This window comes from Acinonyx jubatus, chromosome C2 (assembly GCF_027475565.1).
Source record: "Acinonyx jubatus isolate Ajub_Pintada_27869175 chromosome C2, VMU_Ajub_asm_v1.0, whole genome shotgun sequence".
Classification (NCBI taxonomy): Eukaryota; Metazoa; Chordata; class Mammalia; order Carnivora; family Felidae; genus Acinonyx; species Acinonyx jubatus.
In genome coordinates, this window is record NC_069384.1 from 58,744,249 (window position 1) to 58,769,911 (window position 25,663).

At 36.9% G+C, this 25,663-nt stretch overlaps 1 protein-coding gene across 4 annotated transcripts in view; it reads right to left on the reverse strand.

Moving 5' to 3' along the window:
• CFAP44 (cilia and flagella associated protein 44) overlaps window positions 1-25,663 on the reverse strand; it is a 149,880-nt gene that overhangs the window by 6,061 nt on the left and 118,156 nt on the right. For 3 of the 4 annotated variants that reach the window (XM_053220864.1, XM_053220865.1, XM_053220866.1), the window contains exons 26-33: window positions 22,070-22,567; window positions 19,323-19,526; window positions 18,889-19,084; window positions 9,000-9,110; window positions 7,285-7,415; window positions 5,890-6,006; window positions 4,650-4,851; window positions 758-918 (exon numbers count right to left, since the gene is read on the reverse strand). In XM_053220864.1, the coding sequence (XP_053076839.1) occupies window positions 758-918; window positions 4,650-4,851; window positions 5,890-6,006; window positions 7,285-7,415; window positions 9,000-9,110; window positions 18,889-19,084; window positions 19,323-19,526; window positions 22,070-22,567 (1,620 nt within the window). Of the gene's footprint in view, window positions 1-757; window positions 919-4,649; window positions 4,852-5,889; window positions 6,007-7,284; window positions 7,416-8,999; window positions 9,111-18,888; window positions 19,085-19,322; window positions 19,527-22,069; window positions 22,568-25,663 lie in introns of those variants that run through there. The other variant, XR_008297664.1, reaches the window with a different exon arrangement.

Sequence of the window (25,663 nt, forward strand, 5' to 3'; positions counted from 1 at the left end):
TATCTCCGGCATTCCCCTGAAAGGAACCAGTCCCATTGACATGAACGCTCCAGTAATTTGCTTCTTCAAAGCATTGTGGTGAATCTTGGATAGCAAAGATGAGACAAGATAGCACTAGGAACCTCTTCTCCTACCCTGTCTACGGATGAGGTAAAACTGGAAACTGGAGAAGTCACAGTGATCTGGGGACTTGCAAAGTTTTTATAAAAGCTCCTGTGTTTGAATCTGGCTATAACTGGGGCACTGCCTCATCTCATAGCTCAGGCAACAATGTAGGCATTAACATCTTCTAAGATCCTACCAGCTAAATAGCCCATACCTGGTTATAGAATTTATTACTTAGAGATGTTTTCTAATTTCCAGATACTAAAAGCATGCAAAAGCAATAGGGAATAATATAATTGGGACCCTCAGAGCAGAGCAGTTCCATCTCTAACACTGCTAGAACGTTTATTTATACATTAATGTAGACCTCAAAGTGGCATCTTTGTAATCATCCATGCCATTTTGTCATCGTATGTCCATGTACTTAAGACCCCAAAACCCAGTGCTGGTGTTTTCACTAGCACAAGATAGGCAAGTCCCTTAAACTAAATGAATGGTAAGGATGCAAGACAGGCTTAATATCATGGGGGAGCCAAGTGGGGCTCACAGAATCATCTCTGGCTGCACAGACGTTTCATGGGAACCACTGACAGCATTTCTTGCCTCAACCCAAGTTCGACCAAGTTGGGTCACCTGTCCTCCCATCCGTTACCTCCCACATCTTCATTTCCTTTGCATTTGATAGCTCCTTTCGAAGTTTTTTGATCTTTAGCTCTTCAAGCGTTGTATTCACAGAAAGTGTCTGAAGGGCTTCTAGGTCTATCACACGGCCAAACTTGCTGATCATTAGCTGACGGACTGTTTCTTCCATTTCTAAAAGAAGACATCACTGTCTTAGGTTGTTCAGTAGTTCCATGGTTATTAAATGAACAATACCAGTAACAACAACATTCTATAGAACTTTTGCAAGAGGATGGTAAAGGATTTTATGTTACCAGTTGATTTTTCCTGTGACTCTACCTGCTCCTTTGCTCACCTACAATGCCCATTCCTGTGTTTGCACCTACTTGAAAATCCTGTGTAAAGCAGACTCCGCTTTCCCCGCTGGCTTACATGCTATGAGGTGTCCCTCCGCAGACTGTTAATGGGCCCCAACTAGACTAGGGATGCTTCAGATTTTTTTGTTTAATTACTGATCTCTATAGCATCTAGTGTTAGGAACAGAGAAGGCACTTAGAAGAAAAGTTCCATCCTACTCCAAGTAAAAATTAAAGTCACTGCAGTGGTTCATGAGGCCTTACAAGGTCTGTCCTGCCCCTGTGATCTCTCCCCACCTCCTGCTCTCCTCCTATACTTCTCTCCTCATTAACTGCAGACACACTGGCCTCCTGTTTGCTTCTCAAACATTCCAGGCTCACTCCTTCTCAGTTCCCACTGACTGAAATGCTCTTCCCAAATAACCACATGGCTCCCTCTCCCCAGCGCATTTTCTGAAAGCAAGTTGTGAGATGGGTAAAAGGCTCATTTCCAATACACTCAGTCCTGAAGTGGTAACCAAGAGCAGGTCTTCATCCTCTAACCAGGGAAAACCACACCTTACCAGGTAAGCCATGTTTCCAGGGAGCGGTTCCTGGCCCCTACTCACCTGAGCACTCTCCTTTCAATTCCTTCTTAATTTCTCTTCTTAGCAATGATTTCCATCTAACATGCAATATATTTTACTTTTGTTTACTGCCTTTTCTCAACATGAGAACACTGGAACATCTGGAGAAAATTCCATTTGTGGGGTCTGAGCTCCCCCAGAAAATAAAATCTTGTAACAAGACTTTCTCAATCACCAGACTGTCCCCTAAGTCTGAAGGCTCAAAAGTATAATGAGATGATACAATTCTGCTACAGTGCAGAAGTTTGTATTCTGGTATCATTGTTATGACTGAATATAATGGTGTAACCACGGCTGCCATTGTGCCCTATCCAGGGAGGGGTTATTCACTTCTATGTGAGTAGGGTTCCCAGTGACTTGTGTAATGTGATCATGATAATCAGTGATACAAAAATTAAGGTTAGAACATTTGCACATGTGTGCTAGCCTGTGGCTGCCTGCTTTGCCTCTCAGTAAGAACTTTGACTCCCTTCAGCTAATGCCCTTTCTCAGGACAGCCTCATGTACTAGGACACGGACTCTGGTCCTTGCCATTCTCTCTGTGGAACCAGCCTATGCCTTTCTCCTACTCAGGTCAGCTAGTGTTCACTAGAGACATAAAGCCTTCTGGAATATTTACCACATGAATTCCCCATGGCTTAGAGCTGTGTCATCCTTGGAATGGAGTGAATGAACTTACCTCTTCCCATCACCATGTTCTAGACTCCCCTCTTCTTGTCCATGGGTCTGGGGAGGAAAGAAGGCAACAACAAGCCAACTGTGGTGTTTCTCATCACTGCTAAGCCTTTGCTTGCTGGCTTACAGAAAAGGAACCCATTCCTAGTTCTACTTTCAGATTCAGATCAGTCTTTAACCAGACTCACAACTTGCTTTTCAGAAAATGGGCCGGAGGATGGGTGAGAGAAGAACTGAAAGTTGCTGAAAAACCTTATATCACACAGATTATTCCCTTTTATTTCCATTCACATTCTGAAAATTTGAATACCTCATTTCATCTTCACACATTTTCCCAAACTGAGAGTTACCCAAAGGGAAACAAGCTTCTTTCCTTGTTTTTATACTAGCTTATTCCTTGGTTTGATGAATAGCACTTTCAAATATAAACAATATTCATGAGCTACAGAAGCCAGAGGAATGTGAAGTACATGAGAAGGCCTACACCTAAGAAAACTCTGTGTCTCAAATAAGTGTTATTTAAACCTGGAGTCTTAATGTGTATTTTTTTTTAATTTTATAATCCAGCCACCCATGAAGGCAGAACCATCAACATTCATTGGAAACTGGCCTCTACAAATCCAAGCAACTTGGATTGGTTGACCAGTTGACCACCATAGTCTTCCCATTTTTTCTTTTTCAAATTAAAAAATATAAATATAGTTCAAATGTGGTAAAATACACAACAGAAAAATGTATCATTTTAATCATTTTCAACTGTACAGTTCTGTGGCATTAAAGTAGTAAAGTATTGGCAATATTGTTATTTTTAAAGTTGAAAAATTCACAACTTACACTCATGTTCCATATATCAAATACTACAAAAAGTATTTTTTAAAGGATAGTACTCTTTATACTGTACATCTTATAGTAACCACCTTAACTCCAGATAGATTAAAAATGCAAATATGAAGAACACTAGTAATAGAGGAAACCGTAGACAAAATATCTTTATGATCACAAAACAGGAAAGGATTTCTTAAGACCTACACATAGACACAATGCAAAAAAAAAAAATTTGATAACATTAACTATATTAAGATTTTAAATGTCTATATCCCAAAAAAGATACACTAAACAAAGTAAAAAAATCAACTCACAAACTAGAAGAAATTTGAAATGCACTTAACGGACAAAGACAGAATACAGAAAGAACTCCCCAAAATCAATAAGAAAACAAGAAATAGAAGTAAAAAATAGACAAGTATATAACAATTTACAGAAAAGGAAACACAAATAAATGGCAATAAATGTATGCAAAGATGTTCAACCTCACCAGAATCCAGGAAACATGAATAAAAACCATAGTGAAACACAATTTAACATCCACAAGGCTGGCAAAAAAATATTAACACTTGACAGCATCAAATGTTCCTGAGAATATAGAGTCTAGACAATTCTCACACAGTGCTGGGGAAGAGGAGAGAGGCAGGAGTGAGATAAAATGATACAACCACCCTAGAGGGCAACTTGGCAATATATAGGAGAGCTGAAAATGCATAATCCCCCTACAAACCAGAGACCCCGGTCCTGGGGATTCACCTTCTCACATGGGCAGGGAGAGGTGTACAAGAAGGTTTACTCTAACTCCGTAATCACAAAAAAATAGATATACCCTAAATATCCATCGACAGAAGATTGAAGAAATAAATTCTTTCCAAGTCCTATAATGGAATATGGTAGCAGCAGTTAAAGTGAATAAATTATCTATAACAATATGGATACCTCTCAAAAATTGGTTTAATAAAGTGAACTGAAAAATGATATGAACAATATAGTACAGTTATAAACATGCACAAGATTCCATATATTATGTGTGGATACATAGATATGCATGCGTACTTACCTGCCAGTTGACCCTGGGGAAGGGGATAGCAGATAATATCGGAAAGAGAAGGGGATTAAGTTGTCCCTTCCAGGTTTTAATTTCTTAAGCTTGGTTGTTAGCACACAGTTACCATGTTACTCTATATTTCATCATGCAAAAAACCTTTTAAACTTAAGAGAAATAGTTTCTATGATAAAAGACTCATTCTTTTAAAACAAGAGGGGGACGCTTCAGTGATAAGAGGAGAGATGGCAGCTAGGAAGACGAGAAGGTGTTTCCTTGCTCTCAGTGGTTCTGATTCTGTGATTATTACTGTTTTCAGAGTTGGAGATGGTCACTTAATAGTTCCTTCTCTTATCAATAGATAGTGCTAGATAAACCATGGGCTTAGTTACTCACTGCTTATAGTTTTTGCCATCTCTCTCTTTTCTCGGATAAGCTGTTTACGCCTCTCCCGGCATTCTTTGTTGAGTTTTTGCTGCTTGGAATTTTCCTCATGAAGCTGTCTGATTCGCTCTTGCAGCCGTCCCAAGGAATGGTTAGAAAAGACCAAGGTTCCAGAAAGATCATTAGGTATTTCTCCAAACACTATATGCTCTATCTATCAAACAAACAAAAACAAAACAAAAACAAAGACCGAATGAAATGTAAGATCACAGAAAGCACTTCCTTCTCTGTCCCTTGTTTTAGGTCATTGCCTTTGGACTTCTATCATTCCCACTACTGAGTAAAGGAAAGCAGGAAGTTGCCTTCAGATAGTAAGCCACATTATGTCCCTTTAGAGACAGCAAATCTTCCCACAGACTATGCCTAATGTCTACTGCATAACCAAGGAACAAGCATTTCAGGGTGGGGATATTAGACAAATTGCTTTATATGGCTAATCCAGTTTGGGTCAGGTTACACAAAATATATGTGAGGCTGATCTAAGGCTTCCCTTCTAAAATACAGCTTTCCCTCTTTACCTGACAAAAGACCTGATAGGCCTTTTCTCTGATATGTATCTTTGCATTTAAATATAAGTTGTAATTCAAATAGAGTGTGGAAATGGGCAAAGAGGGAAAAAAGAAAAAGGACGTTTTTCTTTTGTCTTGCCCTTCCTCATTAACAAGCAGCTGTTAAGATAATTCTTGCACCATTAGTTCTTGTCTACTTAAAGATGGTGTGAAAAGTGACCTGTACACAAGATCCAAGATTTCAACTTCTAAGACGTTTCTTTCTTAAGTCAGAGGCTGGCTATTCGGAGCACCTGGCTGGCTCGGAAGAGCATGTGACTCTTGACCTTGGGGTCGTGAGTTCAAGCCTCACATTGGGTTTGAGGTTACTAGAAAAATAAATAAACTAAAAAGATAAATTAAAAAAAAATTGAGTCATAGGCTGCTCATTTCATCAGACTGAAACAATTAATTGGACTTTTGAAGTCATAATGGGCCATAGGGAAATACCTGTGTTTGGCTATTACTCTTTCATAACAATCTGAGAATGGATAAGAAAAGTCAGGGTGTCATTATTCAGGCAGAATTCTCAGCAAAGGACTGCACTTCTTCCCACTAGTGATCTGTGAATCTTTCCTGGAAAAGCCTGGGTGTGGTGGCTTTTCTGCTCAGATGGGGTGGGGCATCTACTCCAGACCCATCACCTGGTGGAGCTTGAGGGGAACCACAACGAGCAGTTCATTCAGACGCTGCTGCTTCTCTCGTTGGTAAGCTTCCAGGGCCTCCTCCGCTGCATTCAGATTAGTTGCCACAATTTTTACCTGTGGAAAGCCCCATGTGTGAAATGTGGGCAAGAACCAGCAAACACATACCTCAGGTGATAAAGGAGGACATCTTGGGAGATGAGCAGGACCTGGGCTGTGATTAAATGAATGATCCCAGTTTGCAGCCCAGAAATGTATGTTATTTTCTTTCTGCTAAGTCATGATCCACACCACTTTTTCAATCATTCCTATATCCCCAAGGTTGTAGAGGTGTTGTGAATAAAAGTTCAGAAGGCCTATCCTCATCTCCCTTTATTTGCTGCATGAAAAGCAGCACTTGGCATGGAATGTCTTTGTCAAAATGGTGGGAATCTCTTTTGGCCATAATGACCTCAATATATGAAAGGAAAAAAGCCCATTTAAAGCAACAAAACTACTAACTAAAGCATTCATAAAGCATGTTTTTCATTTAAAAAACTTGAAAATCCTCCAAATCATTTCCTATTTGCAAGAGGAGAAACAATCTATTAAAAATATTTGTGAATATGATTTAAGCGATGTGTCTCTAGAAAAGAGTATCTAAGAGGGAAAATGAGCAAACAAGGCGGCCATCCCTCAACATAATTATACCAGTTTAGCTGCATGGTCTCCAACATGGGATGCACGCACCCCAGAGGGTCAACAAAGTGATGTAATGGGGTACAGAAAGACCAGTTTCCATTCCCATTTATTTTTATCTTATTCTTTTTCATTTCTGTGTTTGTGAATGTTATCTAATGTACAAAATATATTAGTACAGTAATTCATGAATATAATTTGTAAATAAATGTACATTTATTGTGGGGATACATGCTCCACAATTTTCTTTACATATAGAAGTATATAGTAAAAAAAAGTTTAGGAATGCCTGGGGGGCTCCATTGGTTAAGCATCTGACTTGCTTTTAGCTCAGGTCATGATCTCATGGTTTGTGGGCTTAAGCCCCTAGACACCATGGAGCCTGCTTGAGATTCTCTCTCTCCCTCTGTCTCTCTGCCCCTCCCCTACTCATAGGCACACATGTGCACATGCACTCTCTCTCTCAAAATAAATAAACAAACATTAAAAAAAGTTTAGAGGTCAGTGATTTAGATAAAGGAATCCAGTCTTCAAAAGGGCAACAGCTGCCACCACAAATACACTTGAAGAGGAAACACTTAAAATGTAATAATTAAAAAGTTTCTTCTCTGGAGAGAAGTCCTAACTTAGGTCATTGTTATGACATGGCAGTACTGCAGCTGGAAGGACAAAAACAGCATGTTGGGAAAGGATAAACAAGTAGGCACACAACCATACTTTTTTGGATAGTGTGTCATATTCCTTTTTGAGGTTATCGATAATTTTCTTTTCTTCAACTAAGGACTCCTCGATGTCCAGCCTTTTCTCTCGAAGTTGAAGGGCCAGTTCAAAAAGACCCACATCACAATCTGAAAAGACAGTCAAAATTAAAAAGAAGCCCCATTGCTATAGAATGTGGTAAGTTTAGAAGTGTAGATTTTGGAGCTTCAGAATTAATAATGACCAGGATGCCTGGGTGGCTCTGTCAATTAAGCATCTGACTCTTATTTTTGGCTCAGGTCATGATCTCATGGTCCATGAGATTGGGCCCCACTTTGGGCTCCATGGTGTTAGTGTAGAGCCTGCTTGGAATTCTCATTCTCTCTCTCTCTCTCTCTCTCTTTCTGTGCCCCCCCCAAATAAATAAATAAACTTAAAAATAAAGAATTAATAATGACTATACTTAGGGCTCCATTGTTCCAGGTGGAAATTATTAATAGTATAAGTAATCATGATAGCAATTATGATACAGTATTGACATTCTGAGCAGTACTATGAGCCAGGCTTTCTGTTAAGCCCTTTATGCACATTATCTCACTCAAAACTCATAGGCCCCTGCAAGGTAGAAACTGTTGTTCCTACTTTATAGGTGAGGACCCTAAGTCTCAGAGAGGTCATGTAACTGATATGTGACACAGTGGGATTCACATTATCTCATTAATTTCCACTATATCACATCACAGCCACATTTATACACCAAGCAATAGATAAAGAATGTGAAAATAAGAGTATTACAATAGAATTTAGAAACCTTAGTTCTGACCCTAGTTCCACCACTAATAGACGAGCTGTGAGACTTTTTTCAGACCATTTAATCCTGCTGTAAAATAAGCTGTATTTAATCTTTTGAGCTCTATTTCACTCATGCATGTGATTTTAGGAAGTCTTGTTTACAACATTAAAACAAGATTTAAACTTTATTTGAAATGAAACTTTAAAATTTATATAAAATGGCTAGGAAGATAAATTTCAGACCAAAAAGAAACTGTTTTTCCTGCACTGGACTATTCATCTATTGAGACTGTAAGAATATTGGTCTAGCTGCTTCAGACTGCTTTTACCAGGGAAAACAGTGAACATAAACTGCTAAGCGTCTCCATGAAACTGGTACAAAGTACCCTTATACAAAGCAGATTTTAAATATGAAAATTTGAATGGGCACCTGTTGGGATGAGCACTGGGTGTTGTATGAAAACCAATTTGACAATAAATTTCATATTAAAAAGAAACAAAAATAAACAAAAATAGGCTTAAAAAATAAAGGTGATCATGATATATTGATAAGTTAAAAATAAACTAAATTAAAAATAAAAGTAAAAAAAGAAAATTTGAATGGGTTTGTCAAAATGGGAAAGCTTCATTAAAAATATACACACACAGTACAATCGATCATTTCTCTATAAAATGAAAATTTCTGCATAATTTGACTGTGAATAAACTATAAATTATCTGCAAATTATTTGTCATTCATTAATGGCTGCCTAAGGGAAAAGAAAATAAATCATCCAGAGAGCCAAAAAAAATAAATAATCATTGACTATACTTCATACAACTTAAACCAGTCTTGCCTTAAATTTTATTATCAGACAACTGAGAAACCAAAAAAGGACCCCCTTGGTATGGTCAGTCCATCTCCACATTTCACAGAGAACACATGACTTTTTCCAACTTACTTGTTGGGCAAATAGAATCATCAAAAACCTCATCATCAGATCCAGACTCATCTTCATCACTCTCTAGGCTGGATTCTTCTTCACTTGATTCATCACTATCTTCCTCTTCATCTAAATTGAGAGGAAGGCATTGTTAATAAGCAGAGAAGTTCCTGTGTTAAGCTAAATCCCAGATTTTAAAAAAAGTATTTTTTCCAATGAGTTGGTCATTAGGAAAATAACAGAGAAATCAGGCACTTAGTCAATATGTTTGGAAGAGTTTAAAATAGTTAAAGACAATCCTATCCAAAGCAATCTACAGATTCAGTGCAATGCCTATCAAAACACCAATAGCATTTTTCACAGAATTAGAATGAATAATCCCAAAATTTGTATGGAATCACAAAAGACCTTGAATAGCCAAAACAAGTCTTAAAAGCACAAAACCAGAGGTATCACAATCCCAGGTTTCAAGATATGCTACTAAGTTGTAATAATCAAAACAGCATGGCACTGGCAGAAAAATAGACACCTAGATCAAGAGAACAAAATACAGAGCCCAGAAATAACCCACATTTATATGATCAATCTGTGACAAAGGAGAGAAGAATAGACAATGGGGAAAACAGTCTGTTCAATAAATGGTGCTGGGAAAACTGGACAGATACATGCAAAAGAATGAAACTAGACCACTTTCTTTGGGGGCGGGGGGGAGGCACTTTCTTATACCATACACAAAAATGAACTTAAAATGGATTAGAGACCTAAATGTGAGACCTAAAACTATAAAACTACTAGAAGAAAATATAGGAGGTAATTTCTTTGACACTGGCAAAAAAAAAAAAAACCCATCTTTCTAGATATTCCTCCTAAAGCAAGGGAAACAAAAGCAAAAATAAACTATTGGAACTACACCAAAATAAAAATCTTTTGCACAGTGAAGAAAACCATCAACAAAACAAAAAGATAACATGGTGAATGGGAAAAGATATTGCAAATGATATAAACAATGAGTTAACATCCAAAGTATATAAGGAACTTCTATGACACCAAAAAAACCCCAAATAATTTGATTAAGAAACGGGCAGAGAACCTGAATAGGTATTTTTCCAAAGAAGACATACAGATGGCCAACAGACACACATGAAAAGATGCTCAACACCACTCATATTTCAGGGAAATGAAAATCAAAACCACAATGAGGTATCACCTTACACTTGTCAGAATGGCTAGAATCAAAAAGACAAGAAATACCAAGTGTTGGTGAGGATGCAGGGGAAAAGGAACCCTCTTTCACTGTTGGTGGGAATGTAAATTGGTGCAGCCACTGTGGAAAACAGTATGGAGACTCCTCAAAAAATTAAAAATAGAGCTACCATATGATCCAGTAATTCCACTATTGGGTATTTACTCAAAGGAAATGAAAACACTAGTTCAAAAAGATATATGCACCCTTACATTTATTGCAGCATTATTTACAATAGCCAAGATATGGAAGCAACCCAAGTGTCCATCAATACACACATATATACACAATGGAATATTACTCAGCCATAAAAGAGAAGTGAGCTCTTGCTACTTGCAACAACATGGATGGATCTAGAAGGCATAATGCTAAGTGAAGTAAGTCAGAGAAAGAGAAATACCATGTGATTTCACTTATAAATGGAATTTAAAAAACAAAAACAAATGAACTAAGAAACAAAAAAAGCAGGAGCAGAGCCATAAATAGAGAAAACAAACTGATGGTTGCCAGAGGGATGGGTGAATGGGAGTAGAAAGTATAGGCTTTCCAGTTATGGATGAATAAGTCATGAGACGAAAGGAACAGCATTGGGAATATTGTCAGTGGTACTGTACTAGTGTTGTCTGGTGACAGATGGTAGCTACACTTGTGGTGAGCAGAGTATAACATAGAGTCACTATGTTGTACACTTGAAACTAATGTAATATTGTTTGTCAAGTATACTTCAATCAAAAATTATTTTTATTTAAAAAAAATTTTTTTAATGTTTATTTATTTTTGAGACAGAGAGAGACAGAGCATGAACAGGGGAGGGGCAGAGAGAGAGGGAGACACAGAATCCGAAACAGGCTCCAGGCTCTGAGTGGTCAGCACAGAGCCTGACGTGGGGCTCGAACTCACGGACCGTGAGATCATGACCTAAGCCAAAGTCAGACGCTTAACCAACTGAGCCCCCCAGGCGCCCCCAAAAATTATTTTTAAATAAATAAAATTCTACAAAATAAAATAACCAATTAAAAACAAACAAAAAATAAATAAATGGTTGAGGATGCAGACCATAAGCTCAAATGCCTGCAGAATGTTGTGCAATTAATTTCAATGCATTGAGTCAAAGAGGGTTGAGACCAAGCTGCCAAACTGCTTATGCTGTGACGCATCTAACACACCCTTGGTTTTATAGGTCCACAATTACTAAATCATAGTGCCTTGAAAAGAATATTTTCACAACTTCCCAGAAGTAATGCTATTTATAATCTTTATTTAACCTACTTTGTGTGAATATTTGTCTTGCTGCAAAAATATTAAGGTGTTTGATTTTAGAGATCCTGCACTAACCCCTGTTGGGGGTGTTAGTTGACAAAGTCTCTCTTCTTTGACCAAACTGAGTCAGGTTCCTCTGAGTCCTCTCTCTGACAAGTAGTGGACCATAGGTTTGGCTATTGACCCATTTGTCCAGTTTTAGCAAGAATCCTGCAGCATCAATTTAGTAAAATTCCCACACTCTTGTTTTTGATCAGATTCCTCCTTATTCCTTATCTTCACTATCTTTTTACTCTGGTCAGACTTCAGTAAGAATCCTGTTAGGTCAGTCTTGCAAAGAATTACCCTACCTCTTAGTAATTTTCCACCCTCTGACTCCCAACCTGTTCCTTGGCTATAACTCTCCACTTGTCCTTGTTATATTTAAAGCTGTGCTGATCTCTCTCCCCTATTATAAAATCCCACTGGGGGCACCTGGGTGGCTCAGTGGGTTGAGCGTTCGACTCTGGCTCAGGTCATGAGTTCATGGTTTGTGGGTTCAAGCCCACGTTGGTCTCACTGCTATCAGCACAGAGCCCACTTCTAATCTTCTGTCCCTTCTCTGTCTCCCCCCACTTATGCTCTCTCTCAAAAATAAATTTTAAAAATAAAATAAAATCCCCTTGTGGTAGTGACCCTGAATAAAGTCTGCTTTATTGTTCTTTAACAAGTGCCATAAATCATTTTTTCTTTAACAGTGCCATATACAAAGTTTTTATAAAATATAAAAAAATAAATACTAAAGCTCATCTGCCCCCAAGAGTTTTAGATAAGCGATTGTAGATTCCCACTCTATGCTGTTTTCTTTTTAAACACTTTGAGGCGATTTATGAGCCATACATAGATCACCAATTGGCAATTTCTATTTTATGGAACATCAAATTAGAAATAAGACATGCACCTCATACTCTCTAGAAGATTTCTTAAATTTATTATCTCCTTAAAATTATTTTAGGTGGTCTGTATCATTTTATGAAATAAATCAGCAGAGTTTAAAATTAGACTAAAATTCTTTTCATAGATTTCAACTTTGAGGAAGATGAATTAGGTCTATTTTTTTCCTATTCCTCCTGCAAAATACAGCTAAAACTTGGACATTATATGTAAAATAAACAGAAGATTCTAAAAAATGGAAAGAAGGCAGACTAAATATGAACCTCAGGACCTGAGAAACAACACTGTGGTGAATTTTTTGGGTCTTCTTTTCCTCTTATATTTCAGACTTAGAAATGAATAAATTAGTGGCCTGGAAACACCAGTAGATACAGCTATAAAAAGGCCCAACAAGAGCCTGCTCTCTCTAGCCAAACAGCCAAGAAAGAGGAAGCCTAACAAGACAAATTTTTTAGATAATACTCTAAATAAACACCACAGGAAAAAAAATTGTGGTCCCACTCCCACCCCCATAGGTGAAGGTGAAGTGGGGGAACTAGACATTCACCCTTGCAAAGCTGCAGTCAGGTACCCCACATTCCCACCACCCAGGATGATATCAGAGAAGACCAAACAGGGAACCAGGATATTTGTTCCTGCTGGCTGGTAACCAGCCCTGCTTTCAACCCCCACCAAGATGTCTGTGGAGACCACACGGGCACCCTGTATTTCTACTTTTACCTGGCAACAATAAGACTCACTTCCTCCTCCCACACAGGTCATATTAGAAGAAACCTAATGGAGGAGGAGGAGGAGGAGAGGAGCGGGAGGAGGAAGAAGAGGAAGGAGGAGAAGAATAAGAAGAGGAAGGAGAAGCAGAAGAAGCAGAAGCAGCAGCAGCAGCAGCAGCAGCAGAAGTAGAAGTAGAAGTAGAAGTAGCAGTAGAAGAAGAAGAAGAAGAAGAACAACAACAACAACAACAACAACAACAACAACAACAACAACAACCCTAGTGGAGAGTCAAGACTTTCACCATTGCCCACAGGTACCAAGCCATCCCCACTATGTTGTCAGTAGAGACTACATGGAGAATCAGAACTCCAGAACAAAGAGATCCTCCTTCCCTTGAGTCACAGTGAAGGCCGAGTACCTCCACCTGGCAATAAGGAATATACACATACCCTTTCTCTGTCAGAGCAGTGTTAGAGAAAGCCAAATAAAACAGAGGAATTAAGTAAGATACAAAGTCTCCTAACATAATATGAAAGTTTCCAGGTTTCAACTGAAAGTTACTAATCATACCAAGAACCAGGAAGATCTCCATCTGAATGGGAAAAGACAATGGATAAATGTCAACATTAAGACGACAGAAATGTTAGAATTAATTGACAAAATATTTAAAATAGCCATAATGAAAATTCTTCAATGACCAATAATGAACACACTTTAAGCAAATAAAAAAATACAAAGCCTGTTCAAATAAATAAAAAGTATCAGGAAATAAATGATACAAAGAAGAATTAAATGGAAATTTTAGAACTGAAAATACAATAACTAGAACAGAAACTTAGTGAATGGGCTCAACAGCAGAATGGAGGGAGACACAGGAAAGCATCTGTAAACCTGAAGAGAGAACAATGGAAATTAGCCAGTTTGAAAAACAGAAAGAAGACTAAAAAAAAACAACGACAACAACAAAAAAAAAAACAAATCCCAAGCCTCAGAGCCTCAGGGACCTATGGGACTATAATGAAATGTCAAACAGTCATGCCATGAGTCCCAAAAGGACTCATGTAAAGGAGTAAAGAAAGAGGGGGTTCTCAAAAGCACTTGAAGAAACAATGACTAGAAACTTCTCAAATTTGGCAAAACATAAGCCTACAGATAAAAGGAGTGAAGCCCCATCAGTATGAACCCAAAGAATCTACTCCAAGGCACCTCATGGCCAATCTTCTGGAAACTAAAGACAAAAAATCTTGAAGGCAGTGAGGGAAAAGTGATTCTTCACCTATAAGTGATGAACAATTTGAATATCAGGGTATTTCTCATCAGAAATCATGGAGGCCAGAAGGAAGTAGCACAATATTTTTCAAATGCAGAAAGAAAAAAAAAAGTAAACCTAAAATCCTATACCCAGGGAAAATGTCTTTCTGAAATAGAGGAAATCAAGACACTTTCAGATTAAGGGGGAAAAAAATTGCCACTAGTATACCTACCCCAAAAGAGCAGATAAAGGAAATTCTCTAAACAGAAGGAAAATTCTTTTTTTTAAAGGAACTTGGAACATCAAGGAAGAATAAATATGATAAGCAAAACTATAGGTAAATATAATAGGCTTCCCTCCTCCGTTTGGGGGATTTAAAGGCAGATGAGGATTCTATACATGACTTAAACTGGTAAAATGATGACACTGGTGGTCTGGGATAAATTATGTATATATAATGCAATTTATAAATCAATCACTAAAGATGTTGCACAATGAGATACACTCAAAACACTAGAGAAAATTAAAATGGAATTCTAAAAAATGTTCAAGTAGCCCACAGGAGGACAGGAAAATGTAGAAGATAGAAAACAGAGAGAATAAAAAAAAAAATTAAACGACAGACTTAAGCCCTAACACATCAAATGTAAATGGTTTAAGTATACTAATTAAAAGACAAAGAGTGGGTGAAAAACGTTAACTATATGCTATCTGCTAGAAATTCACTTCTAATAATATAGTCAAATTGAAAGTAAAAGAAAAGATATATCATGCAAATATTAACCAAAGCCAAGCAAGAGTGGCTATATTAACATGAGATAAAGTAGACTTCAGAGCAAAAAAAAAATTACTCTAGACAGAGAAAGACCTTATATAATGATAAAAGTGTCCATCTACCAAGAAGACATAGCAATCCTAAATGTGTATGCATAAAAATAACAGCGCTACAAAATATGAAGCAAAAACTGACAGAAATGAAAAGAGAAATAGATAAATCCATGATTATATTTGGAGACTTCAACACCGCCTCTCTCAGCATTTGATTAGAACTATACAGAAAATCAGACTACAGACTACAGAAGTTGGTTAATAGCATCATTAACCAATAGGATCTAATTGACAGTAATAGAAGACTTAACCCAAAACAGCAGAATATACATTCTTTTCAAGTACCCACACCAAGACAGACCATATGTTAGACCATTAAACAAATTTCAACAACTATAAAAGAAGTATAAATCATGCATAATGTGTTCTCTGACCACAATAGAATCAAACTAGGAATCGCAAACAGAAAGAAAACAGGAAAATCTCAAAACACTTGGACCCAAACAACATACTTCTATATAATCCATGGGACCTAGAGGAAAGATCAATGCAAATTTTAAAACTGCATTAACATGAATGAAAATGAAAAAAAAACTTACCAAAATTTGTGGAATACAGCTAAAGCAGTGTTGAGGGAAATTATAGCACTAAATTAGAAAAGAGAAAAAGTCTTAAATCAATAATTCACCTTAAAACCTAAAAACAGAAGTGCAGAATAAATCCCAAGCAAGCAGAAGGAAGGTAATAGTAAAGATAAGAGCAGAAATCAATAAAATTAAAAGCAGAAAAATAGAAAAAAAATCACTTCAGCAAAGAGCTGGTTTGTTCTCAAAAAGATCAATAAAATTGAGAAACCTCTAGCAAGTCTAAAAAAGTAGGGAAATAAGAAAAAAAGCTACCAATATCAAGAATGCAACAGGTGATATTACTACAGACATTACTAATGACCTTGCAGACATTAAAAAAGATAACGGAAATACAACGAACATCCCTACACACATAAATTTGGCAACTTGGATGAGACAGACCACTTTCATACATACAAAAATACAAATTACCACATTTGAAAAGTTCTGTAACTATTAAAAACATTGACTCTGTAATTTTAAAACTACCCTAAAGAAATCTATAGGTCCAAATAGTTTCTCTGGAGAACACTGCCAAACATTTACATGATTAACACCATACACATTATCTTCTAGAAAATCAAAGAGAAGGCCTCCTGATTCATACTTTGAAGCTAATATTATCCTGATACTAAAACCAGACAAAGACAGTACAAAAAGGAGAAACAAAGCAAGCTACAGACCAATGATCCACATGAATATATAGACATAAAATTTCTTTTTGTTCTTTGGGGGTTTAGGTATTTTTGCTGTGTGTGTGTGTGTGTGTGTGTGTGTGTGTGTGTGTGTGTGTGTTTTAAGTAAGTTCCACACGCAACGTGGGGCTTACATCACAACTCCAAGAGCAAGAGTTGCATGCTCTACTGCCTGAGCTAGCCAGGCGCCCCTAGACACAACATTTTTAAATAAAATATTAGCAAATAGAATTCAACAACATATAAAAAGAATTATGTAACATAGGGAGAGGATATTTCAAGGGTGTAAGTCTGATTCAATAATCAGTAATCAGCCTGTATAACCCACCATATTCACAGGCTAAAGAAAAAAAATCACATAATCATCAACCAATGCAGAAAAACATCTGAAAAAAATCAATACTCATTCATAATGAAAACTAGGAACAGAGGGGAACTTGCTCAACTTGATAGAGTATCTATGAAATACCTACAGGTAGCATACTTAATGGTGAAAGATTGAATGTTGTCCGCCTCAGATTAGGAATAAGGCAAGGATGTCAGCTCTTGGCACTCTATTTCAATATAATACTGGATGTTCTAATCAGTGCAATGAGGCAATAAAAGAAAATGGGCATAAAGATCAGAAAGAAAGAAATAAAACTGAACATATTTGCAGATGAAATTATTGTCTACATAGAAAATCCCAAGGAATCTATCAAAAACTCCTAGACTAAGTGATGTCACACGTTAGGTGATCAATATCTACAAAGCAACTGTATTTCTATATGCCAGTGTGAACATGTGACACCAAGATTAAAAATAAAACAGCATTGGGGCGCCTGGGTGGCTCAGTCAGTTAAGCATCCAACCGGCTCATGTCATGATCTCGCGGTCCGTGAGTTTGAGCCCCACGTCGGGCTCTGTGCTGACTGCTCAGAGCCTGGAGCCTGTTTCAGATTCTGTGTCTCCCTCTGTCTCTGACCCTCCCCCGTTCATGCTCTGTCTCTCTCTGTCTCAAAAATAAATAAACGTTAAAAATAAATAAATAAATAAATAAATAAATAAATAAATAAATAAAAAACAGCATTATAAAATTGTACTAATGTGTATTATTAGTATGCCACTTATTTCATTTTCTAGGATTTTGTATGAGATTTTAATAAAATATTTCTACTGCTAAAAAAATTAAATAGCACTTAAAATCACTTTTAAAAAAGGAAATACTTAGGTATAAATCTAACAGAACATGAACATGAGTTTTATGCTGAAAATGATGCAATGCTGATGAGAGAAATCAAAGCTCTAAATACACACTGTGCTCATTCACTGGATGATTCAATGTAGTAAGGATGCATGTTCTCTCCAAACTGATATAAAGGTTTAATACAATTGCTGTCAAAATTCCACCAAGATTTTTTGTAGATATAAAAAAATATTCTAACATATGGGAAGTTACAGGAAATAGAATAGCTAAAATAATATTGAAGAAGATGAATAAAATGGAAGGAATTAGTCTACCTGACTTCAGAACTCAACGGCCTCTGTAATTAAGACTGTAGTATTGGTGAAGAGGAGACAAATTGATCAACAGAGCCAAACACGCAGAAATAGATCCACACAAATACACCCAAGTGATTTTTGACAAAGATCAAAAGCAATTCAATGGGAGAAAGCTTTTCCAACAAATGGTGCTAGAGCAATTGGACATTCACAGTAGGCAAAAAAAGACCTTGGCCTAAGTCTCACGCCTTATTTAAAAATTAAGCCCAAATGGATCACAGACTTTAATGTAAAACTATAAAAATTTTAGAAATAGATAGGAGAGAATCCTTGGGACCCAGGGCTAGGCCATGAATTCCTAGACTTTGACACCAAAACAAGATCCAAAAAAAAAGAAAAATTGATAAATTGGACCTCAACAAAAAATAAAACTTTTGTTCTGTCAAAGACCCTGTTGAGGGAATGAAAAGAACAAGCCGCAGACTGGAAAAAAATATCTGCAAAGCATCTGACACAGGACTAGTATACAGACCATAACAAAGAACTCCTAAACTTCAAGAATACAAAAGCAAAAATCCTATTCAAACATGGGCAAAAGACATGAAGAGATACTTTGTCAAAGGTGACAATCAATTGGGAAATGAGAAGATGTGCTTGGTTAAATGAAACTACCCTAGAGCTACCTTGGACCAGATACACACACACAAGTTAACTCCAGATGGTTAGAGACCTACAGGTTTATAATCTCTTCTTCAACCTCAGAGCACCTCTGTCTATGTTGTAGTGAATAAAAGGTGAGAAATATGTCCTTAGCTACTTCTCCATTTCATGCTAACGAGAAAAAAGATAAGATCATATGTTAGAAAGAAATTCAAACCGGCATCTCCTTCAACCTCCTTTTTCTTCACCCGCTTAATCCTCTTCTTCAGGACTTTCATGAGAAAATTAGTAAATTTATTGTTTTCTCCAAGAGCTGCTTGGAAACCAGCATAGAGTGCTTTTTCTTGGTCCTGGAGCTTGGTGATTTCATTCTTTTTCTCTTCCATCTCTTTAAGAGTTTCATTTATTTTCCACTAAATGAACAAAAACAGGAACAAGTGATAGAGTATTTCTGATAAACCAGGCTCAGAGAACAAGGTATATTACAATGTAAGGTTACAATTCACAAACATTTGGAGGGAGAAAAGACAAGAGTGGAGGATTAGAACAATGGAGGGAATTAAGCTGAGAAGATGAAGAAGGAAAAGAAGAATCAAATCCCCTGTGTAACTAAAGGATACAGCCAGCCAGCACTCTCCTGTCCGTTCATACTTGCATATCCTGTTCTTCTTTGTCTAATGAATTAACACGCTCTTGAAGTATGTTCTCCTGTTTTTCAAAATTCTTGAGGAGAAGCATTTCTTGAAATAATGTGACATGGTGAAGGTCAGATAATTTCATCTGAATATCTAGTTTCAGTTTCTGATGCCTCAGAAGACGAAGCTCTGCATCAAAGGTGACAATCAGTTCTTTGATCTGAGGTGGAAAAAGATTTGAGGGTATATGAAAAGTTAAGACCAGGTAACTGTATTTTTAAAACTACCTAAAAATACCAGTTTGTTTAGGTAAAAGCATTTTCTCATTATACCCTTATTATGGAGAAATAATTATATGGGCTCATGTGGCATGTATGTGTAAGTCTTACAAATCAACTTATGTGGTAGGGATTCTGTAACTATAGTCCTTCCAGCTGTTTCTTTACCATTGATTAAGCCATTAATTGAGAATGCCCTTCTTGCTGTACTGTATGGTTTAAATCGGAGACTATGAGCTCCTTGTGCATAGTGTTTATATCTGCCTCCACTTTACCTGACAGTATCTCTACAGTGCCTCTCATACAGGAAGCACTAAATATTTCCCTCAACTTCTTATTCTGAAAATTTTCAAACATTTTAAAGGTGATTTAATTTTATAGAGTTGGGCTGAGAACAAAGTACTCCCCAAGCCCTGGTCTAAACCTTATCCCATGGCCATCCCAATGATTTTAAATGCTTGGTTTTGCTGATCTTGGCAGTTTCCTCCTCACCCCATCCTGAAGGAGAGGAAGACATCAAGAGAGAGTCCCAAGGTCTGGTTCTCCTGAGGAAACTAGTACCATAGGTAGAAGACAAACCATTCCATGTTTTTCATCAGTCTGTGAATCATGGGGATCCTCAACAGTCAAAAACCTGTAATGAGTGAGGGCCCAGCACATGGCTGAAAAAAATTAAGAGATCTGTAGTTTGGAAACAGTGAAACTACTGCTAGGGAATTTGAGAGCTTAAAAAAAAAAAAGAGGAGTACCTGGGTGGCTCAGTCAGTTGGGTGTCTGACTTCAGCTCACGTCATGATCTCCCAGTTCGTGAGTTTGAGCCCTGCGTCGGGCTCTGTGCTGACAGCTCAGAGCCTGGACCCTGCTTCAGATTCTGTGTCTCCCTCTCTCTGTGCCCCTTCCCTACTTGTGCTCTCTCTCAGAAAGAATAAATGAATAAACTTTAAAAAAAAAAAAGAAGAAACCTTTTAATTATCTATGGTTGTAGACTAAGTGGGCTCCTCTTTAATGTTTATTCAACAAATTTGAATTATTTTGATATTTATTTCAAGGCAGGACTGTATTTATTTTAGTGTAACACCATTCTGGAACTGTACCACTTAAACACATAGGTGTTTAAGTTTGTGAGGTTCACACTTGTTTTGCTGTCACTTATCTGATAGTCTATAAGCTTAATTAGGATAGAGAATATGTCTGGCTAGAGTACTGTTACATCCCTACTACCTAACTACCACTATTCCTGTGCAAAGAATGTCCAATGCATATGTTAATACCATTAATACATTAGCTACAATGAAATCAATCAAACTTTTTATTGAATATCTACCATAGGTCTGGCATTTCCTAGACACTGTAGGCAAATCAAAAGATGATTATATGTGGCCTTTCTCTCAAGAGCTGTGAAATCTAATTTGCAAGACAAAAATAACACATTTGAGCACTGAGTGATGTACAGAATTGTTGAATCATTATATTGTGCCCCTGAAACTAATATAATATTGTGTGTTCATTATACTTCAATAAAACAAAGAATACACATAAAACAGCAAGAAAAGGAAGTGCAAAACCTGAGGTGCTACTTATAGGTGCACTTGGAGCTTAGAAAAAAGATGAGTATGTAATGTGGACAGAAGGTTCTGGAGAAGATTTGGAACTGTGATGAGTTTTGAATGATGACTCACATTTGAAAGGAAAGCAATGCAAGTAGAAAGAGATAACAAAGGAAAAACCAAATATAAAACTGAGAATGGGGGTGGGGAACAGAAGCAGGGAGAGGGAGGAAGAGTAGGCTGGATGAAGTACAGATATTGGGTGAAAAATACGTTTGGGAAACTTTCGGGGGTGTCTTCACAGGGTGGAGCTGGACAGACATTTAGGAACAAAATTCTACGCTGCTGGCAGCAGAGAGCTGTCTATCTGGGAAAGGTCCTTTTCCTTCCAGATTTAGAGCACCTCCTATACAACTGGTCCCAACCTGATCTGGTTTCCTAGAAAAAAAAATAGGTGCCATTCCAGCTCCAGAACAATTTTGAAGCCAGTCATCACCATGAACACTCCCACTAATGAGGCAAATCACACATTAGAGAAAGAGAAGTATGTAAAAAGCAGAGGGAGCCCCATTTTCTCTGGAAAGTTTTTAAATTATGTTCCATCCATCATCTGAAAGCTGCTCCATCATTTGCCCTTTACCAAGACTTGAGTTAGATGCTGATTAACATGGATTTGCTCTTAATTCTTAGCTTTGCAGAAAGCAAAAGGTTTAAAAGCTCCAATGTTCTTGGGCAGAGGGCAATGGGTTCCAGAAGGCCAGAGATGGGGAGGAAGCCAAGCCTTCAGTGGGCTGGTCAGTGAGAAAGATTATTATAGAGAATGTGTACACACACACACACACACACACACACACACACACACACACACACACATAATAGATTTAGTTCTTCCCTTCTCCCCTCTTTCAGCTTTCAAAAGGCACAGTTTCACCCCTTACCCTGTTGGTCAAATACTCTTGCATGTACACATGCTTAATCTCGTCTCTCTTCATAATCTCCAGCTCTAGATCAATTGGATCTGCTTTTTCAAATTCCATTAACTTTGGAGTATCTACAATTAGTGCTAATGCCCTTGATGATCTAGACAATGAATCTCTTGTTGTCAAATCATCCTTTCCAGAAGAGAGTTTGAGAAATCCTCCACCTGCGCCTGTAGACCGTCTCTGTTCCAGTTCAGAGGGCTTTTCATCCTGAATCGTCATATTCTCTTGCTTAAAATTTAGGAGAATTTCCTCATCATAGTGAAATCTCTTTTCTGGAACTTCTTCTGGGTGTATCTGAGGGATTTCAGGAATAGGGATGTGCTTGGATATGTGAAGAGTTGACTGAATGCTCTTCAGTTCTTGCACCAGGCACTGTATTTCCTCAATAACAGCCACTTTAAGATCTCGAAGAGAGAGGATACATTTGTTCATGTGCATTTTCTTTGAATGGGCCTAATAAAAAGAACAGAAGGAAACAAAATGACAACCCAGTTTGAAATATGATTTCTGTCCCTTGACAAGTATCCCTAGCAAAATGCCAAAATAAAAATTTTGTTATCTAATTATATATAGGATTATTCCTATTCTCTTCTAAGTTACTCTTTTGTCTAACTTTTAGGCTGTTTCCAATTTAGCTTCTCCAAAAGAGGAAGCCAGTATGGATGTGACCTCTGGTATCCCTCGGCTGGCCTGTAGGGCTAAGTTCTGCTGTTCTCTTCCCACCACCCAGGGGAAGTTCTTCCTGAAGGCTTGTACTCAGCCAAAACCTCGACAGTAAAAGCTCATTCTCTGGTCAGGATCACACACACATAACTGCCCTTCCCAGATGGAAACTCAAATTCCATTGGCTGAGACACATTTACGGTTGCCTACTTATGGCTAAACTACAGTTTAGCCTATATTTCTTCTGTATTTTGGCCACATTATTACTGTTATTTCTTGTGCAGGCACAAGAATTGCAATATCATAGCACACCAAGAGATTCCAGGATACTTCCTTTGTTCCTGATCCACTTATCTAAGCCAAGTTGTGGCCCCTACCTCAAGCCACAGGAGCCATTGCTCCCTCATTACGAGCTGTTTCCCCACTCTTTGTTTTCAAAATGTTCTTACAAGAGCCTATAGGCACATGCCACCCTAATCCTGTATACAATTAGGTAACAAGATGGTCCAAAGGCTATTAAGAGTTACTTTGCATAAATACACAGGTTTAAAAAAATCAAAATATACTTCTCCAAATTGACAGTAATTCTGTATTATTCAGGAACTTTAACAGCCAACTCACATCAATGGATACATGACCCAGATAGAGTATCAATAAGGAAACAGTAGCTTTGAATGACACATTAGACCAGATGAACCTAACAGATACATAAAAAATATTCCATCTCAAAATGGAATACACATTCTTTTCAAGTACAAATGGAATATTCTCCAGGATAAATCACATGTTATGCCACAAAAAAAATCTCAATAAATTTAAAAAGATGGAAATCATATCATGCATCTTTTTTGACCAAAGTGGTATGAAACTGGAAATAAATGACAAGAAAATATTAGAAAGAACATAAATATATGGAGGTTAAATAACATGTACTCAATAATGAATGGATCAACTGAGAAATCAAAGAAGCAGTAAAAAAAAAAAATACATGGGGACTCATGAAAATGAAAAAAACAGTCCAAAATCTTCAGAATGCAGCAAAAGCATTTCTAAGAAGGAAGTTTATAGTGGTAGAGGCCTACTCAAGAAACAAGACAAAGCTCAAATAAACAACCTAATCTTACACCTAAAGGAGTTAGAAAAAGAACAAAGCCAAAAGCTAGTGAAAGGAATGAAATAATAAAGATTAGAGTAAAAGTAAATGAAATAGAGGCAAACAAAACAAAGCAAACAACAATAAAAGATCATTAAACCAGGACCTGGTTTTTGAAAAGATAAACAAAAGTGATAAACATTTAGCTAGACTAATCCAGAAAAAAAGAGAAGACTCAATAAATAAAATCAGAAATGAAGGAGGATAAATAACAACTGACCTACAGAAATATAAGAGTTATAAGAGACTATTATGGAAAATTATACGCCAAGAAATTAGACAACCTAGAAGAAATTAATACATTCCTAGAAGCATATAACTTTCTAAAACTGAAGAATAGAAAATATGAAGACTAATTATTAGCAATGAAATTGAATGAGTCATCAAAAAACAAAAGTCCAGGCCCAGATGGATTCGTAGGTTAATTCTACCAAATATTGAAAGAAGAGTTAATACCTATTCTTTTCCAAATCTTCCAAAATATATGAGGAAGGAAAGCTTCTAGGTACAGCCTATAAAGCCAGCATTACCCTGACATTAAAACCAGACAAAAATCACAATAATAACAACAAAAACTACTACTACTGCCACAGGCCAATATCTCTGATGAACATAGACACAGAAATCAATAAGATATTAGCAAACCAAATTCAACAATACATTGAAAAAATTATTCACCATAATCAAGTAGAATTTATTCTTGGGGTGCAAGGGTGGTTCAATATTTGGAAATCAATGTCATATATCACATTAATCAGAGAAAGAATTCACACCATATGATCATCCCAATAGATGCAGAAAAAGCATTTGACAAAATTCAACAACCATTCCTGATAAAAAATCTCCCAACAAAATAGGTTTATAGATAACATACCTCAACATAATAAAGGCCTTATATAAAAAACCCACAGCTAACATCATAACTCGATGGTGAAAAACTGAAAGCTCTTCTTCTGAGATCAGCATAAGACAAGGATGTCCACTTTCACCACTTTTATTCAACATAATACTAGAAGTCCTAGCCACAGCAATCAGACAAGAAAAAGAAAGAAAAATGCATCCATATTGGTAAGGAAGAAGTAAAATTGTCACTATTTGTAGATGACATGATACTGTACATAGAAAAAACCCTAAGGACACCATCAAAGAATTACTAGAACTGGTCAATTAATTTTGTAAAGTTGCGAAATAAAAAAATTAATATACAAAAATTTGTTGCATTTCCATATCCTAATAATGAAGTAGCAGAAAGAGAAATTAAGAAAACAATCTCATTTACAATTGCACCAACAAAAATAAAATACCTAGCAAAACTTAACCAAAAAGTGAATACTTGTACTCTGAAAACTATAAAACATTGGTGACACAAATTGAAGAAGATACAAATAAATGGAAAAATAGTCCATGCTCATGGATTGGAAGAATTAGTATTGTTAAAAATATCCACACTATCCAAAGCAATCCACAAATCTAATACAATCCCTATCAAAATATGAAAAGCATTTTTCACAGAACTACAACAAATAATTCTAAAATTTGTATGGAATCACAAAAGACCCCAAATAGCTAAAGCAATCTTAAGAAAAAATAACAACACTGGAGGTATCACACTCCCAGATTTCATGATATACTACAAAGCTGTAGTAATCAAAACAGTATGGTACTAGCACAAAAACGGACATGTAGATCAATGGGCAGAATTGAAAACCCAGAAATAAACCCACACTTATAGA